We start from the raw sequence: 20,046 nt of genomic DNA, 5'->3' as shown, positions 1-20,046 counted from the left end.
AAACAATGAGCCTTAAAAACATATTTTCGCTACCGGTACTTTACCTGGTTGTAATTGAAGATTGTTATTTCTCCATTAACTAAAAATTCATTTCCCCAGTTATAATTAAAAGTAATATATGCTCCAAAAAAAGTAATATATGCTCATTTTTGCAAGTGTGGAGAACTATAATTTATACTATATTAACAGGAAGAAATGCCTCTAAATTGTGAGCACAAATTCAGTTTCCTCCAACTTTTGTGTTCTGTTTATCATGTTAAAGAGAATTTGGACAGGGAATGGGAGTTATGTATAATTTACTTATATATACATAGGATAAATTCAGAAACCTATAAAAACTAAAAATATCACTCCTTTCTTCTTTTTGCTTCAAGCTTTTATTTAATTCTAGTTAGTTAACATATAACGTAGTACTGGTTTCAGGTGTAGAATGTAGTGATTCAAACGTCACTCCTGAATAGGGAAATTGGGAGTCTGGGGAGAAGGAGAGGTCACAGGCAGAAGGGACTGTTTTGACAACTCCTTTGTCTAATTTATTTATTTTGCCACATCATGTTTAAAAAAGAATACAAAAGCACTGTAAACTTTAAAAATACTATAAGAACTTTCATATGAATCCCTAATATTCCTCATTCTTATACAGAAACGTGAAATAAAAATGAAACCCGTTACTAAATCATAAACCAAATGAAAATAATTTAATAAGAGAAGACAAGAAGCATCATATCTACTTAATCACGCAGATAAAAAAGAAAGAAGAATCAAAAGAAGGCACAAAGGGAAGGGAGAGAATAGAGCAAAATGTCTGAATGGAGGGAAAGGAGGCTATCCATAAGACTAGAGAGATTTCCTTCCCCTGAAGCTATAAAGGCTTAAGATTTCCACAGGAAGTCTGCTACTTTGAAAATGTACTGTGAATCCTTCGAGACGTAAATGATAGAAATTCATGAATAATGGTGACAACAATTGTCACCAGAAAAAGGTGAATGGATAGAGTGGATCCTAAGAGAAACCATTGGGAGGAGATAATGGAAATCTGAAAGGTGTAAGAACTGAAACAAATCAACTTATCACAGATAATGAATCACAGAACAACTGTTGCTTTCTTTGGTCTGTGTCTTTATGTGAAACAAGAGTTGCTTTTTGTATTGCACAGATCTTCTAGGCCCTCCCCTGGGGAGGTCCTTGCTAGTTTATTTCATAGCCAGTTCCTACAGAAATGGCACTGAGCAGAGTAGATGGAGAGAAGAACCTTGGAAGGATCATAATCTCTCCATAAAAGCCAGAGCTGACGGGTCATGATCCCAGGGTCCTGGGATCGGGCCCCGCATCGGGCTCCCTGTTCGGCGGGAAGCCTGCTTCTCCTTCCTCTCCCGCTCCCCCTGCTTGTGTTCACTCTCTCGCTGTGTCTCTCTCTGTCAAGTAAATCAATAAAATCTTTAGAAAAAAAAAAAAAAGGCAGAGCTGAATCCTGAGGAGCTGGGTAGTTTTAGAGAGAGACATGGATTGGGAATATTGGAGTTAAGTGTCCTATAGCTGGCAGGTTGTAACATGTATTTTGTTGTTGTTGTTGTTTAGGAGGAACTGAGCTTTACCAATGTGAAATTAAAAAAAGGAAAAAAGGCACAATATTGAGAACTAATCAGTCCTCAGAACCATCTCATACTTTCTCTATGCATCCTTATCACAAATCCAAATACATAGTAATGGGTTAGAAAAATCTAAATAGTTATGTGTTTTATTTTTCTGTTTCCCCCTAGAATAATGTAAGTCTGGTAATGTTCTGTATCTATTATCTGAAATTTACAGTTCCTCTCCTGTTTTAAGTAAACATCAGGTACTTAGCTAATTAAATGTAATACTCATAGAGTCTTGTTTATAGGAAAGTGTCAACTTTCAGGATGTTGTGTGTAAGTCTTGATAAAATTACGTAGAAAATGAGTGTACTCTCTTTCCATAGGCTGACCTTGCAGTCACCACCGCCTGAAAATGGCTCAAAACAAAAAATGATCTAAGGGTTGAAATAAGATAAGATCAAATTGATGTCATGGTAATTACATGAAGGACCATTCAATCATTGGGTGGAATTTACTGTTGATCCCTGGGCTTAGATGCAGGTGGGAACATGCAGTTTTTATTACTCTGCTGGTATAAAAGACAAGTGTGGACTTTATTAACTGTAGTTACTGAGAAAACACAAGGCAAAGCTAAAATCCCTCTTTAGATCCACAATCAACTGCCCTGAACACATCCTGCAAAAAGTCCGGAGGAAGGTAATATGAATGAAACAATTTCTGGGATTTTAATTGAGTGAGGAGTAAAATATTCTATAGTAGAGGTCAGCTATGCATATGCCTTAGTGAGGAGAGAGACAGATATTTACACATTCTCTTTTCAGCACTCATGATTGAATTGGGAGGAAGTCTGCAAAACTGTGGTCTGTGATCACAGGCTAAGATGTTATTTAATGGAAACCAGAAACCAAATGTCTCCTGCTGAGATCTGCAAGTGCCTGTCAGTATCTAAAAATTTTCTTCAAGAAATATTGGGTGTCATTTGAAAGACATTAGTTTGAGTGGCTTACAGGGGTGAGGTAGAAGGAGGATAGACATTATATAAGTTGCTGCTATTGTTTTACCATCAGTTTTTATTTATTTGTTTATTTATTTATTTAAAGATTTTTAAATTTATTTTAGAGAGAGGGAGAGAGAAAGCATGACCTAGCGTGTGAGTGGGGGCAGGGCCAGGAGAAGGAGAGAAAGAACCTTAAGCAGACTCCCTGCTGAGTGGGGAGCCAGACTCTCCTCCGCTGGATCCAAGGACCCTGAGATGATGACCTGAGCCGAAATCGAGAGTTGAACGCTTAACCGACTGAGCTACCCAGGGGCCCCAAATCAGTTTTTAAATGATGTATAGCTATATCTTCAATCTGGCCAGTGATAAAGCAGCTCACTTGTTTAGCCGAATGACCATAGCTTCTGGTATCTTTTGAATAGATGTTCTCCTGTAGACTTGAATACAGTAACACTGACAATTTTCAGACAACATTGTTTCCATTTTCTTCTTTCATAAAATGCTACAAAAATAAGAGTCAGTGCTATTTGTCCAGTTATTACTGATGATTTTGTAATTTTGAATCCCTTGAACAAATCTAGTTGGGTGTGTTCCAATGAGAGTTTCTGGAAACTTTTGCTAACCTTAGTTATATTTACATGAGCACTAGTTGAAATGGCAGCTTACTGGGAAATTGAGACTAGAAAATAAAAGTGCTCTCTTGTCCCTCTTTATTAGTGTTGAGGAACAGGATTTGGACACATGGAAGAATTATGGGTCCCTTGGGAATACAGAAACTCCATTTAAACTTCACAGGAACTTTTATTTCTTAAGCACTTACAATCCTTTCCCCACTCAAAAATAAGATTTTTTTATGTTAGATCAGAGGAATCTTTATAATTTTCTGACGATGTCTTTTAAATAATTACTTGACCTAACACCAAATCAATTATTTAAAATATTAGTCATCCAAATTGCATTGTAATACTTTGCTATAGTCTTGAAATATTTAAAAAAAAGATAAGAACAGTTACCATTTATGAAAAGCTCATGTGCTTTCATTTCAATTTTAACTTTGGTTTTGGTTTAAGTTTCTTTTCTCTCTCTTTTTTTCTTTTTTTTGCAGTAGTAGAGGTTTTGAAATTTTGAGTCATATTTCTTACCATTTCCTGCTGAAAAGGGTAGCATGTGAACAATGTTAGAAAAGAAATTGATTATGTTCCAGAACAGATTCTCGGTTTCATTGTACATTTCTTATAAATGTGGGACTCAAATTTACATGAAAACTCAAAGTAAGAGCTGGGAAATAGAAATAGCAAAATTAGAAGGTAATGTGCATCTTTTTTTTTTTTTTGAAGGTAATGTGCATCTTGTTCAAAAAAAGATCAAGATAATGTGCTTTCACAAAGAGAAAATGTACAGGAATCAATTAATATTTCCATTGAGAACAGTATGACCCATAGCACCAAACTTCTATTTTTACAGATTGTGAATCCTAGAGTAGTTTGGTATCAATTTATGATCTTTGCAAATTCTGGTTTTGGTGTATAACATTTCAGCATTACCTATTGTAATGTTGCACAAAGTAATCTGGCAATTTCTTGGTTCATCGGACTCAGAGATAACATTATAAAAATGCTCTAGCATCCTTAATCTGCTGGGGTCTAAGACAAAGAGAGGGTTTAGAGGGGACTTAGGCTGAACTGAGTGTGGAATCAAGGGCAATATTGGGAATCAAATTAGAAAAGACAATTGTTAACAACATGATCTCTATGTAAATCAATGTCCTAAAGGCGGTAATGGATTAACTAAGTACTTCTGGGCCATAGGGGTGGTACAGGTGGAAAAAGTATGATCTTAGGATCGGATTACTTTCCAAGTGATCTTGGCAGATCCCTTTAATTTTCTGAAGTGTAGTTTTCCAGTCTATGAAATAGGTGCCATAATAATGCTTTCCTCATGGAGGTGTAAAGAGAATCAAACAAAGGAATGTACGTGAAAACCAGTGTTTCCCCCTTTCTCCCCCAGTCAGACACTAGTCCTCATACTTGATCAGGTATAAAATGCCTTTTTATCCAAATGAAATAGCTTTCTTAAGGCTGTTCTGAAGAAGGTGAAGTCAGATAAATACGTAAAATAAAAAATTACATGGGCAAGTTGTATTTAAGCTGGTACAACATAATGTTGCTCTAAACAAAAAATGTAAGCATCTTATTTAGGGATATACCATCTGAAAAAATCATTTAAGAACTTCATTGCAAAATATAAAGATTTGAAGGCAGTACAGTGAAGTGTGGTTCAGAGCCTGGAGTTTAGAATTGTAAAGCGATATTCTAAAATCTTGGCTCCACAAGCAACAAATTTTCTGACTTTTTCTGGGTTACTTTGCCTCAAGAATTTCTTTATCTGCCAAAATGAAAAGAATACTTCACAAGATTGTCATGAGTATTGAATATGTTTATGTGTTCAAGGTGCCCAAAAGAACATCTAGCACACACAAGTGCTCCATTAAATGTAGGAATTATTTTTAAAGTAGAGAGTTATTATTATTCCCGAAGTCAGTGTTGCAGATACTGTGTAGAATGCTAACTCCAAATTTTTTTTTCACACGTTGCTACATTTCCCAAATAGAGTAACTGAATACGTGTTATATAAATATCCTCCCACAGAGGAAAAGTAAGGAGACAGTAGAAAGAAGAGAAAGCAGAAAGGCAAGATTGGGGTCCTATATTTCAGACCCTGGAGGAAAAATTTTTGTTATGAGAGAGCAATAGATAATTGTTCCAGTGATCTATTGCTGTGCATCAAACTACCCCAAAACTTAGTGGGTACAACAAGTTATTGCTCTCTCATGGTTCTGTAGGTAGCCCCGGGCTCACCTGGGCAGTTTTTAACTCGAGTTTCTCATGTATTTGTGATCAGATAGTGGCTGGGGTTGGAGTCCTCTGGAGGCTCAACTGGACTGGTCATCTAGGATGGCTTCTTCATTTCTTACTTCTTGGACTTCTTTTTTCTCTCCATGTGGCTTGGCTTCTTATGGTAGGGTGGTCTCAGAGTAGTAGCACTTTCTATATGGCAACTGTCTTCTAAGAGACAGGAAGCAAGAACTGCCAGGAGAGGGCCGGGATACAGCCAACAACTGGCCCAATGTTGCTCCTGCCATATTCTATTGGTTTCGGTGGTCAGAGGGCCTACCTCACTCAAATGGGGTACAAAAATAGACACACTGTGGGGTTTTTCTTTTTTTAAGATTTATTCATTTATTTGAGAGACAGCATGAGCGGGGAGCGGCAGGCAGAGGGAGAGGGAGAAGCAGATTCCCCACTGAGCAGGGAGCCCGATGCGGGACTCGATCCCAGGACCCTGAGATCATGACCTGAGCCAAAGGCAGATGCTCAACTGACTGAGCCACTCAGGCGCCCCTAGACACACTGTGTTTTGACGTGGAAATGGCAAAGTCATAGTACAGAAGGAATGTAGGCTGAAAGATATTTTTGTTGCCATCTTTGGGAAGTACAACCTGCCATAGAAATGAAAACTTAGGGGAAATGAACAACAAAGGAGCTTCTCTTTGAAGCTCTTCTGCTGTTTTTATCACAGAAAAATAAATCCTTATAAAATAAGGTGCCAGGGAAGAGAAATCAATAATCCTGGCCTCTCTATTCTATTATTGAAAAACTTCAAGGCAAATGAAATATGTTTTTATGCTTTAATGCTTTTAAATGGGAATGATGCTTGGTGTGTCAAAAGATTGCATAAAAATAGCTCAGATAAACATAACAAAATACAATGCACACATTTTAAAAGTTACAAGAAACATTCTTATATTACTATAATAATGCTCCATATAAAACTTTTCTAGCTTCTAGGTATTTTACTTTTCTGAGTGTTAAATTGATACTATCCAATATTTTATTCCTGCCAGCATTTATTACTCTAATAATGTTAATTTTAAAAATTGGGTATCTTAAAACAACAAACATTTGACATTCTCATTTAGAACAATATTTTATGGTGCATAGAGCCTGCCTTATCAAAATTTCTGATTGATTTAGTATGCAGACAATTTAAAAAATGCTGATGTGCTAGGAAAACCAGAGGGTAATGGAAAAACCAAGATTTTAATTACATAGTTAACATTGTAAGTGCTTTTAAATAATAATTAAAGTAGAAAGTATACATCTTATTATAAGCCCCTTAAATTTATTCAATCAAGAAAAGAAACTTCTTGGGGCACCTGGGTGGCTCAGTCTTTAAGCGTCTGCCTTTGGCTCAGGTCATGGTCCCAGGGTCCTGGGATCAAGCCCCATATCGGGCTCCCTGCTTGGTGGGAAGCCTGCTTCTCCCTCTCCTACTCCCCCTGCTTGTGTTCCCTCTCTCACTGTGCCTCTCTCTCTGTCAAATAAATAAATAAAATCTTGAAAAAAGAGAAAAGAAACTTCTTAAAATATTATGGTTAAAAGAATGGTCATAAAGGGATTAAAATCATTTTCATAAATCCATAAGCCCTTCAGGTTTCTTCTAATTACTGCTTGCGTTTTTCCTTTATTTTTAAAATAATTTTTTTTTTTTTTTTTTTTTTAATGAGAGAGACAGAGAGCACATGACAGGGGGAAGGGTCAGAGGGAGAAGCAGGCTCCCTGCCGAGCAGGGAGCCCGATGCGGGACTCGATCCCGGGACTCCAGGATCACGACCTGAGCTGAAGGCAGTCGCTTAACCAACTGAGCCACCCAGGCGCCCTAAAATAAATATTTTTTAAGATAACTATCTTAAGGTCATCTTTTGTTTGGTGCTTCTTTGTGGAAACCCCTGTTTTTTGTAAAGCATAAATTGTACAGGTTGTGCTGTATATTTCTCTTGTCCATGGGACCCTTTTTTTTCCATTTTCTTTCTCCCCATTTCATCTGGAAAACAAGTTGGCTCCCTTTAAAGATTTTGTGAAAGCACTGTTGTTGTTGTTGTTGTTTTCGTAAAGCACTTTTTGGCATTTAATAAACCTTCTCCCTCCACAAGGCTTCCAGCTACCAGGACACAACCTGCTCCCCCCCTGCCCCCCATCCCCCATTTCTTCTCCTCAGCTCTTCTACTGAAGAATTTGACCTTCACCATGACAGGCTATTCTGGGAGCTTTCCCTTTCCCCAAACTTCACAGTGGCCAGATCGCACCACATCAATGATAGGAGCAGCTCCAGTCCTGTTTCTGGCTGCATTTCCCCCGAGTCTGCTGACGGACTTGGTCCCACAGTTTATCAAGGTTGACAGCTGGGCAGAAGCTCTGGTTCCTCGTTAAGTGGTCATGCCTCATACCAACTTCTCCAAAGTAACCTGGGTGTTATTTGTCGAAGTTGATCCTGTGCCGATGATGGAAGCACCAGCATGACCCTGGCCACTGGGTACTTCCAGTGCTTGTCCAGGCGGCCGTGGCCATGACTCACGTGCCCCCAAAGTTTCTGGGTCTTCCTCAGTCTGGATGGCATGTGGGCAGCCCCAATGAAAGAGGCACAAAATGCTCTTAAGTGATTGATAGACAGAAATCCCATCCCAAATATTGCCACTGAGCTGTGTGACTTCACTTGGCCTTATTTTCCTCTGGATCCTGGGGCGCTTTGAGGCACTGTTTGCCGCCTGTAGCTGCTTCATAAATTATGGGGACTACTGGATCCATGAAACTCCTGCACAAATATCAAAATACTAAAATATGTATTTACTGCTGTAGAGATTCTCTTTCGTTCAAGAAGATGTTCTTTATTCTCATTTGCTTGTCATCTCTCCTTTTTCATGTCCTCCACCCAGCAAATGCCTCGGTGTCGACAAATGCTTTCATTACAGCATTCTTCACTCTCATAGTTACTTGCTTTTGTATCTGGGTCAGATAGCAGGAATCTTATTCAAGTTTGTGTCATCCGTGCTTGGCACGGTGCCTGACATGTAGCAGGTGCTTATTCAAAGTCTTTAAACCTTTCAAGGGTTCAACTTGGACCTTACATTTTGCACTTAACAGCACTGAGCTCCCATCAAATTATCCCAAACTCGTCTTTTTATTTACTTATTTTTATTCTATTTTTAAATTATTTTTTAAAGATTTCATTTATTTGAGAGAGCTAGCACGAGAGAGAGAGCAAGCACGAGTCGGGGGGGGGGGCCTGAGGGAGAGGGAGAAGGAGACTCCTACAGAGCAGGGAGCTCCACGGGAGGCTCAATCCCAGGACCCTGGGATCATGACCTGAGCCAAAGGCATTTAACTGACTGAGCCACCCAGTTGCCCCACCAACTCATCTTTTTATAAGATAGAGAAAATAGTAATTATCTATATCCAAGAGTGGATGAAATGGCTGGGGACAGACTGAGGGAGCATTAACCAGTCTCTCCTTGTCCCCCCAATTGCTCAGCCATCCACATCACCACCTTTGGAAAAACTATCAATGAATGTGTTAATGGGTCTGAAGGTGTCTGTGGTGCTTGGAAGCAATGTTTGAATGTCTACTTGGAAGAACTGGGAACCTGGAGGATTATTGAGGCTAAGGGCTGGAGCATGGGATCATGCAAGACACTCAGGCTGGACCTGCGGTGCAGAACACATTACAAGAACAAGGTTGAAACCCACTTACTGCAACTAGAGTGCATGAGCAAAGAAAAATAGTTGCCAGGGTCACTCCAAGCTGAGTTTCCTTACTACTGGCCCCAAACTCTTTAAATTCGTCCACCTGGAAACAGAGGTGGTCACTCAGCAGGAGGCAGACGTGAGCCTACTCTGTGGAAGTTGTGGGATGATGGATTCCAAACATTCTACTTTCCCTTGTGACTTTCTTCCTTCAAATCTTTCCTCAAGGTGAGCTATGGCTATCTTCTCTCACCAGGCAAGACGCAAAACCAACAGGCCTATCCTCTGTTTAATAAACAATTATTGAATACCTATCTCATGCCAGGCAATGTGCCAGGGATTAAAGACTTTACTTTAAAGCTTCCCTTTCAATTAGTTACTGGTCATTGAAGGCAGCTGGCTTTTCCTCTCCTTGGTAGTTAGCTGGGTTAGATGGGGCTAATGAGGTGAAACCTTAGGTTAACTAACCCTCTAGAAGTCAGTTAGATTTCTACCATTTTGTTAACAAAGAATTGTGCCTCTAGTCTTAGCCAGTCATCTCAAAAGCATGCTATGAGTCATACGGGCTTCTGGGTGTGGAGAGTATGGATGAGTCACCCCTGCCATCACCACCTTGAGAAAAACTGAAAACCTTACTCTCTGGTGGGGGTGGGGCAGGGGGGGGAGCAATGGCAGCGTCTTTGCAAGCGAAGGACGGGATGTCATATTGTACCAAACACTTGTAATCTTCTTGGAGCAATCTTTTATGTATAGGTACATTTCTGTATATGTGTGTATACCTGGGTGTACAGATCTGTACACACATAGAGACACACACATCTACCCATATATAAGTGTATAAAAACATATTTAATTAGCCTTGAGGTCTTTCCATACTCCGGCAGACAGGCCAGGATTGTTGATAGACAGGCACCTAACTTTATAGGGATTTTTTTTTTTTAGATTTTATTTATTTATTTGAGAGAGAGAGAGAGCATGAGAGGGGGGAGGGTCAGAGGGAGAAGCAGACTACCCGCTGAGCAGGGAGCCCAATGTGGGACTCGATCCATGGACTCCAGGTCATGACCTGAGCCGAAGGCAGTCGCTTAACCCACTGAGCCACCCAGGCGCCCCAAGGATTTTTTCCTGTGATAAAAACAGAGCAGAGGGGCTGCAAAGAGAAGCCCCCTGGTTATTCATTGCCCCTAAGTTTTCATGTGATAGCAGGTTGTGTTTCCAAAGAATGCCACAGAAGTATTTTAGACTAAATTCCCTCTGTAGCATGAGAGTATGTGTGCCGCATCCACATCAAAAAGTGGAGTGTCCATTTTTGTACCCCATTTGACATACAGGGTGTGTGTGTGTGTATGTATAGGATACTTGGTCTATCTAGCTAGCTAGCTAGCTTGTGTGTACTGGTAGAGAGTTTACCTATTTAGTAAATCATTAAATATACTAATTATATATAATCACAATAAATAATACCATGAAAACATTAAATAATGATATTAAATTCTGGCAATAATATTCTTTTATACTTTCAAGAATGCTATCTTTTTCTCAGTCTTATCAAGAATTTAAATTTGTGCACACATATAGTTTGATGTAAACTCAGAGATGAGACACCCAATTTAAACCTTGAAGCTCTTACGTATGCTTTTTATTAATGCTTTCTTTTTTAAAAAACATTTTATTTATTTATTTTGATGGAGAGAAAGAGAGAGAGAGACAGCGAGAGAGGCAACACAAGCAGTGGGAGCGGGAGAGGGAGAAGCAGGCTCTCCGCGGAGCAGGGAGCCCGATGCGGGGCTCGATCCCAGGACCCCGGGATCATGACCTGAGCCGACGGCAGACGCCCAACGACTGAGCCACCCAGGCGCCCCGGATGCTTTCTTTTAATTCTTATGACTTTTATATCTTAGCATAGAGTGGCTTCTATCTGTGGCATATTTAACACTTATAGTTTCACATATTGGCCAGCTACAAATTAGGGAATTCTGTGAGAACATACGGTCTCTAATGAATTTATTATTTGAAATTATTTTACTTTATTAAACATTTATTCTAAGTCCCCATTCAAGAGTTATCTTGTTCCTTCATGACAGTTCTACATTAGCAACTTTGGGTCGATACTATTATTGCTGTTCTAAAGTCCCAGTGCAACATAATTGCATCTACCCTGTGCAAGACGCTAGGCCGGGGATGGTGGTGGATCAGAGGGGCATAGTTTCGACCCTTAGGAGGTTTTTGCAGAAATGGAGAGACCAACATGTACATAACTGGCTAGAGTCAGGGCAGATTGCGGAACTTCATCTAAGAATTCTAAGCAAAGCGGTAGGTGGATGCAATGGAGAGAATTATGTATTCTGGCTTTGGGGTTGTTTGAAACCTTCACGGGGAAGCTCGTGGCTGGGCAGCTCCTTAAAGGACTGAGGTGGATGGACTGAGATGGAGGAGAGAGGCTTTCCCGGCCAAGCTGAGAAAACATACATTCTCTCAGACTCACACCATTCTGATGTGGCAGGCGGCGGGAGGTAAGAGCATGTTGAGTGCACACTGGAGATGCACCGTGGGGTCAGATGTACAGCGTCTGTGAAGTCTGCAAGGTACTCACTCGGAATGCCAAAAGAGGCTGAGGTGAGGAACTCTGATTTAGATTGAGCATATTGTGCAAAATTGCATAAATCCCAGCTGAACGTAATTATTTTTCCTGTCCTGATGTTTTTCTCCCAAATTCCAAAACAGAAGGACCTAAAGGTGATTCGAATGATAAAAATATTTACTAAAATGTTTTCAAGATTTGAAGGTTCATCCTTTTCTGCTTGATTAACCCCATTTCTTTTTAAAATAGAGATAAATTCACTTCTGTTACTGAAAGCTACAGCAATGGTGACTTTGGTTCTGCTTTTTCAATCTTCTCTTCATTTTATCATAAAGCAGATTCTGAAATGTGCGTTGACTTCATACTCTCACATTCTGCAATCTTGTTATAAATGTTTCTCTCTGAATTAATTCTGATATAATTGTTCGCTGCATAATGCTGAATTTTCATAATATATGAGCTGCAATATCAAAGCACAAAAATGATACTAGTTTAAAAAAGGAAACCAGTTTCAATTCTGAAAATTTCCTTGTGGCTTTGTATATCACTTAAGCAGTGGTTCTCGGATTTTTTGGTCTCAGAAACTGTTTATGTTCTTCAAAATTGTTGAGGAGTCCAAAGAATTTTTTATGAAGTTATATTTCTCAATATTTACTGATTTAGAAATGTTAGAAAAAGTTTTAACATATGTATTCATTTTAAAACAGTAAGAATTAACCCATCACATGTTAACACAAATATACATTTATAAAAAAATGACAACTTCCAAAACAAAAAAATTAGTAAGAAGGGTGGCATGGTTTTATCTTTCTATAATTTTTTTCTGAAAAACTGGCCTAATAGAACATAGCTAGATTCCCATGTGCATCTTTACTCCATCTGTTGCAATTGCACATGTCATGTAGCCTCTAGAAAATTTCTCTGAAGACTCATGAGAGACTGAGAACGAAAAAGGTGAATAGTATCTTAGAATTACTATGAAAATCGTTTTTACCTCACAAACTCACTGAAAAGTGTTGAGAGTCCCCAGATCACACTTTGAGAACCACCAACTTAGAACAATGTTTGTTTGGTGCTAATTAGGTGTGGAGATAAATAAAACCTATAATTACTTATGTATAAGTATATACGTCAGGGAGAAATAATAACATAACTTTGTTTTAGCCGTACCTATATTTATACGGTTTGTTTTTCTATATTATAAACTGTTAGTTCTGCTGACAATTTTTTTTCTTAAAAGATGTATAGGTTGATATAAACCTTTGGCAAAAATATGGCCTCATTCTGTCAATCTGCATGAAAAATAACCACAAATTTTGACTCATGCAATTTTAAATCTTATTTTAGAATGCCTTTTTTTAAATTTTTTTTATTTTTTTATTTTTATTTTTTTAAAGATTTTATTTATTTATTTGACAGAGACAGAGACAGCGAGAGCAGGAACACAAGCAGGGGGAGAGGGAGAGGGAGAAGCAGGCTTCCCGCCGAGCAGGGAGCCCGATGCGGGACTCGGTCCCGGGACTCCAGGATCATGACCTGAGCCGAAGGCAGTCGCTTCACCAACTGAGCCACCCAGGCGCCCCTAGAATGCCTTTTTTTTTAGATAAACTTTTTGTTTTGAAAAATTATAGATTTAGAAGTTGCAAAAATATGTACAGAGAAGTCCTGGGTGTACTTCAGCCAGTTTCTCCCAAAGATAATACTGTACCTGGCTGTAGTAGGATGTGAAAACCAGGAAATTGACTTTGGTACAACCCACAGAGCTTAGTCAGATTTCACTGGTATTGTGTGTGTGCGCGTGTATGTGTGTGTGAATGTGTGTGTAGTTCCATGCAATTTTATCCCATGTGTACAATAGTGTGACAAATATCACAGTCAAGATTCAGAACTGTTCCATCACCATGTGGCTCTCTTTATAGCCACACTTATCCCCACCTCAACTCCCTCCCCAACACTAACTCCTTAAAACTGCTGATTTATTTGGCATCTCTCTAATTTTATTTTATTATATAGAGTGTTATATAAATGGAATCATGCAGCATGCAACCTTCACTCAACACAGTATCTTTGAGATCCATCTGCCTTGCATGTGTATCAATAATGTGTTCTTTTTGTTGCCACATAGTATTCGCTGGTGTGGATGTACTATTGCTTCTATAACTATTTATCTATTGAAAGCAGTTTGGATGGTTTCCAGTTCTTGCCTATTATAAATAAAGCTGCTCTGAACCTTTGTATACAAGTTTTGTATGAACATAATTTTCATCTCTTTGAGATAAATGCCTGAGTACAACTGTTGGGTTATATGGTAAGTTTTATAAGAAACCCCCAAATGGGGTGCCTGGGTGGCTCAGTCGGTTAAGCGCCTGCCTTCGGCTCGGGTCATGATCCCAGCATCCTGGGATCCGAGTTCCACATGGGGCTCCCAGGGAGCCTGCTTCTCCCTCTCCCTCTGCCTTCTGCTCCCACTGCTTGTGTGCTCTCTCCCTCTCTCTGACAAATAAATAAATAAAAATCTTAAAAAAAAAAAAAAAGAAAGAAACTCCCAAATGATTTTTCATTTTATTTTCTCCCAACAATGTTTGAATTATCCTGTTTCTCTGCATCCATACCAGCGTTTGGTATTATTATTATGTTTTGTTTTAGTTATTCTCATGGATATATACTAGTTCGCTGTAGTTTTAATTTGCATGTTACTAATGGCTGATGATGTTAAATGCTTTCCTTGTACGTATTTGCCATCTAGATATCCTTTCTGCTGCAAAACCCATTTTCTTCTTCTCTCTCTCTTTCTCTTTTTTAAAGATTTTATTTATTTATTTGAGAGAGAGAGAGAGAGAGAGTGGGGGAAGGGTAGACGAGATGGAGAGGGAAAATCTCAAGCAGATTCCCTGCTGAGTGCAGAGACTGATGTGGGGCTCAATGTCATGACCCTGAGGCCATGACCTGAGTGGAAACCAAGAGTCAGTCACCTAACAGACTGAGCCACCCAGGTGCCCCTGCAACACCCATTTTCTAATTGGATTTTTTTTCTGTTGAGTTTTGAGAGCTTATTGTTTATTCTAGATACTAGCCCTTTGTTGGATATGTGGCTTGCAAATATTTTCTTCAAGTCTGTGCCTTGTATTTTTATCTTCTTAACAAAGGATTAACCCCTAATTTGGATGAGGTCCAATTTATTAATTTTTCTTTTATGGGTCATGTTTCTGTTGTTAACTCTAAAAACTCTTAACCTAGCCCTTGGTCCCCCAATTTTTTTTCTATTTTTTAATAAAAATTTTATAGTTTCACATTTTACATTTGTCTATAATTCATTTTCAATGATTTTCATACAAGGTATGAGGTTTACATTCAATTTTTGTTTGTTTGCCTATGGATGTCCAGTTGTACCGACAGCCATTGTTGAAAAGGTTGAATTCCTGCTAAATTGTTTTGGCATCTTTGTCAAAAGCCAGCTGGCCATATTTGTGTGGGTCTATTTCTGGGTTCTCTGTTTTGTTCTACTGGTCTATGTATCTATCCCTCTGCCAGTATCACTCAGTTTTGATTACTGTTGCTGTATACTAAGTCTTAACACTGGAAATAGTGAGTCCTCCCACTTTTCTTTCTTAAATTGTTTTAGCTATTCTAGATCTTTTACCTTTCAACAATGACCTTGTTTATGTCTACAAAAGCTGTTCTGGGGTCTGGATAGGCATTTCATTCAATAAAAAGATCAAATTGTAAATAATTGACATCTTTACCATGTTGAGTCTTCCAATTCATAAACCTGATATGTCTCTCCATTTATTTAGGTTTTCTTTAATTTATTTCATAATTTTCAGCATACAAGTCCTATATATATTTTGGTAGATTTAAACTTAAGTATTTTCTTTCCTTTTTTTTTTTTAAATTTATTTATTTATTTGATATATAGAGAGAGACAGGAATAGAGGGAACACAAACAGGGGGAGTGGGAGAGGGAGAAGCAGGCTCCCTGCCAATCAGGGAGCCTGATGCGAGGCTCGATCCCAGGACCCTGAGATCATGACCTGAGCCAAAGGCAGATGCTTAACGACTGAGCCACCCAGGTGCCCCAGTATTTTATTTTCTTTGGAGCAATTGTAAATGGTATTATGTTTTAAATTTGTTTTCACATTATTGTTTTTAGTATGAGGAAATGCAATTCATTTTTGTGTGTTGATCTTATGTCATGCAATCTTGTTGAACTCACTAATTAGTTCCAGGACCTTTTCTGTAGGTTCCTTTTTTTTTTTTTTTTTTTTTAACATATACAGATAATTTTATTTCTTCCCTTTCAATTTGTGTGCCTTTAATTTCTTTTTCTTGCCATATTGCACTGGCTAGAACTTCCAGTAGTATACTGAATAACAGGTGAGAGTGGGCATCCTTGCCATGTTGCTGATCTTGGGGGGAAAACATTCGTTTTTCACCATTAGGTATGATGTCAGCTGCAGGTTTTTTGTAAATGTTCTTTATCAAGTTGAGAAAACTCTTTTGGCTCTTGTTTGTGGAAACTTTTTATTATGAAAGAGTATTGAATGCTGTCAAATGCTTTTCTGTGTCAACTGATATATCATATGATTTTCTTCTTTATCTTATTGATATGGTAGATTACATTAAATGATTTTCAAATATTGAACCAACCTTGCATATGTGAATTATTTGCAGTTGGTCATATACAAATCTTCTTATACATTTCTGGGTTCAATTTGCTATTATTTTGTTTAGGATTTTTTTTTTTAATTTTTGCATCTAATTTCATGAGGTATACTGGTCTTTTGTTTTCTTTCTTTTGTTCATTCATTCTTTCTTTCTTTCATACTGAATTGGTCTGGTTTTTGTGTCAGGGTAATCGTGGCCTCGAAAAATGAGTTGGGAACTATTCCTTCCTCCTCTATTTTCTAAAAGAGATTCTATAAAGTTGGGGCTAATTCTCCTTTAAATGTTCTGAATTGTCTTTTTATTGGTAATTGATGCTCTGTTCATCTTATCTCTCATGGTATGAACATGAGTAATCCATAACATTTTCACTTAAAAAATAGGAATAAAAACTTCCCCATTTTATCTTATATGAAGTTTTTGTAGGATATGTAGGGATACAATCCAATTCCCTGTCGCCCCATTCTCAGGTGCAGTGAGGTCAATGCTGGATACAGTCAATCACAGCTGACCTTGGCTAGCCTGATCTTATGCACTCAAAATGTTTAGGTAAAGCTGTATTTACAGGTATAAATAAGTCAAGAAATGCATTTAAGAAAACTTTGATAAACATTCTCTGCTGTCTACTCTTGCCACATTGCTGAGCTAGCATTTACTGTTGCACACTGATAATGAGCCTTAGAGCTCACTACCACCAGTGAATAAAAAGCAGGAAAGACACTGTCCTTACCTTCTGTTCTCCTACCTGGGAATGCAGGAATGGGAAGGATGAACTCAATTGCTTATACATTTTATATATCATATATAAGCTTATCTATTTTACATAAGCTTATCTCTCTCTCTGTCTTCTTAGACATTATCTAGTTTAAGTTTCATGTCTTACAAATAAGCACACTGAGGCTTAGCAGAATGATATATTTAAAAAGATAATTTTTTATTAGCATCAAGTCCAATTCTATTAGTTTATATGTGAAATGGAAAGATTCGATTCCCTAGCTCTTTCCTAAGGAAAAATTGCTTTCTTATTTACATGGCTCCAGAGTGTGTTTGGAGCTGTAAGCTAAGGGGTCAAGACACTGATGACTATTATTAGTAGTAATGTTAAACCTACTAGTTGTTTTTATGACTGGTAAGCCAATTTTAGAGTAACTTTGTTTTCCTTGTCTGTTTTGCAGGAGAGCCATGGATTATTACAGAAAATATGCAGCCGTCATTCTGGCCACATTGTCTGTGTTTCTGCATATTCTCCATTCCTTTCCTGATGGAGAGTTTGCAATGCAGGGTATGTGACCAAAAGAATTTGCAGTAATAGGAAAAACACAGATTTCTAGATGTACATCAATAACTCCATTAATTAGATTTCCACCTCCTTTTCAAATGTGATAAATCTTTGCTGCTGGATATATATCCAGGCACTTTTAGATTGTAAACATAAAGTTAAATTAGGTTCAGAAAATGTATAGTGAAAATTTATCTAACATGTCCATTTAAATAGCAGCATGTACATTTTCACCTGAACTATATTCCTTATTATTCTTTATCTGAGTTTTATAAGCAGAAAATGCTCTTTATTCACTTAGCTCAGTTTTTTTTTTTTTTTACATTTCTCCTAGAAGATTTGAGAAGATTTTAACATTGCCTTTGTAGATGAATTTTCACATCAGTTAACAAGTGAGAAAAACAAAACCATTTTATGCAGTGCATTTGTTTTGCTGTATTATTTGAAAAATCTCATATAGTAGCTGATATAATTCCTTATGCTATGAAACTGTGAGCTACTATTGGTTATGGTTTTTCTTAGACAATTGATAATATTTTAATCCCAGTTCTCAAGTGCGGATGCTCCATCTAATATCAGGCTCTCCACTCACCAAGCTTTCTTAATTCTGACATATTTTTCTCTGTCAATATTTGGAGTTTCCATGGGGGAGAACAATAGCATGTTCTAAAGGGGAAAATATTTTGCCTCTGGGCAAAATTCTCCTTTCAGGTGAGCATGGTGTTTTTATCTGTCAAGTTTTGTGCTCCCTATAGGCATGCTGTTAGCATTGGGAGAGAGAATCCATGGTTGAAGAGACAGAAACTACTACTCTTTTTTTTATGTTTATGTGAGAAGCTACTACTCTTGAGATCGCCCATGCATATCTGCAAAAATTATTTCCTGTGAAAATAAATATAATCAGTACAAATAGATACTATGCATGAAAGTTAACAGCCAAAAAGTGTTTATTATTTTTCTTCTATTTCCAATGGAAAAAGAAAGCTACCATCTCATAATCAGGGAAAATTCAGTTTCTTTTTTTAAATTTATTTTTCAATTAAAAAAAATAAACTCTATGCCCAACGTGGCGCTGGATTTTAGGATCCCTAGATCAAGAGTCACATGCTCCACCACCTTAGCCAGGTGCTCCTGTTTCTTTTTGAGTTATTCTTGGATTATTTTACTCTTTGCCTTTTTGGTGATAGGTTGCCCAGAATGCAAGCTAAAGGAAAACAAATACTTCTCCAAGTTGGGTGCCCCAATTTATCAATGCGTGGGTTGCTGCTTCTCCAGAGCATATCCCACTCCAGCAAGGTCCAAGAAGACAATGTTGGTCCCAAAGAACATCACCTCAGAAGCCACATGCTGTGTGGCCAAAGCATTCACCAAGGTGAGAACTTAGAAGGCCCCAGAAGTTTTCTAACAGTCCAACCTGAAAAATGTCCCCAGAACATATCCATGGGGTTTAATGTCAGAGGTGTCGAATGACCCATCCTTTGCTTGACATTGGTACAGGGATTTGTTCCCTTAAATCAAAAGTAACCTTTTGATTTAGGCTAGATTTATTCAGAATGACAGGAACAGCTGTGGAGGTGATGAGGGGTAGGTTGGAAGAGAGTATAACATACACACACAGTGCAAACCTAATCTTTTAGAGTGAAATATTAGCTGAAATGGAGAATGTGCAAATGGAACAAGCATCTATTTAGTCCAGCTGGCTACAGACAATTTTATTTAACATTTTTCAATTTCGTCCATCCATCCATTTTTTTTTTCTCCCTTTCCCTTTAGGCCACAGTGATGGGAAATGCCAAAGTGGAGAACCACACGGAGTGCCATTGCAGTACTTGTTATTATCACAAATCTTAATGTTTTGCAAAGAGCATGTTGAAGACTGCTGATTTCCTGGAGTGAAAAATTAATTTTTTCAGTGTTTATGGCCTTGTGAGATAAAACCCTCTTTTTCCTTACCATACTCCTTTTGGCATGCTTCGAGGACACTGCAGCTTTATTGCCTTTCTCTTTATCCTACAGTATAATCAGAAGTCTAGTTCTTTTCATTTGGAGTGAAGTACAGCATTTAGCATGACCATAAAAAGTTGGTTCCTCTGGAAATAAAGCCTTTTAAATCATCATTCTATCATTGGATTCTAATTTTTTCTTAAAAGTTTAAAGCCAGTTACTTTTGATAAGATTAATTGAAGGGAGTGAGCCAATGGGTGAGCTGGGGTTCCCTGTACTCAGTGACCCCAGAGAACATTGATTCCACCAAGACTTCTAGTTTTATAACTAACCAGTGGGCTAGTTATAAAACAATCTGTTGGGGTAAGGAAAGAAAACAAGAACTTCTACCGTTATTCATTTTTATATCACCCCTTTGATGACCT

General features: G+C 38.0%; 1 protein-coding gene and 1 pseudogene across 2 annotated transcripts; one reads left to right on the top strand and one right to left on the bottom strand.

Annotated features, from left to right (window-relative positions):
• Positions 1-2,164: 2,164 nt before the first annotated feature.
• Positions 2,165-19,794, top strand: CGA (glycoprotein hormones, alpha polypeptide). 2 transcript variants are annotated; one of them, XM_081827486.1, is made up of 4 exons: positions 2,165-2,273; positions 17,574-17,680; positions 18,865-19,049; positions 19,451-19,794. In XM_081827486.1, exons 2-4 carry the CDS (start codon positions 17,581-17,583, stop codon positions 19,526-19,528), a joined length of 363 nt encoding a protein of 120 aa, XP_081683612.1. In that variant the 5' UTR covers positions 2,165-2,273; positions 17,574-17,580; the 3' UTR covers positions 19,529-19,794. The 2 variants fall into 2 exon arrangements, with proteins under 2 accessions (XP_081683612.1, XP_081683611.1); XM_081827485.1 differs by lacking the exon at positions 2,165-2,273 and adding an exon at positions 11,359-11,771.
• On the bottom strand, positions 7,481-8,315 carry LOC102739144 (large ribosomal subunit protein uL15 pseudogene; annotated as a pseudogene).
• Positions 19,795-20,046: the final 252 nt, after the last annotated feature.

This window comes from Leptonychotes weddellii, chromosome 8 (assembly GCF_054177405.1).
Source record: "Leptonychotes weddellii isolate Sample4059 chromosome 8, ASM5417740v2, whole genome shotgun sequence".
Classification (NCBI taxonomy): domain Eukaryota; kingdom Metazoa; phylum Chordata; class Mammalia; order Carnivora; family Phocidae; genus Leptonychotes; species Leptonychotes weddellii.
The sequence above is the reverse complement of the archived record's forward strand: the minus strand, read 5'-3'. Positions and strand labels throughout refer to the sequence as shown.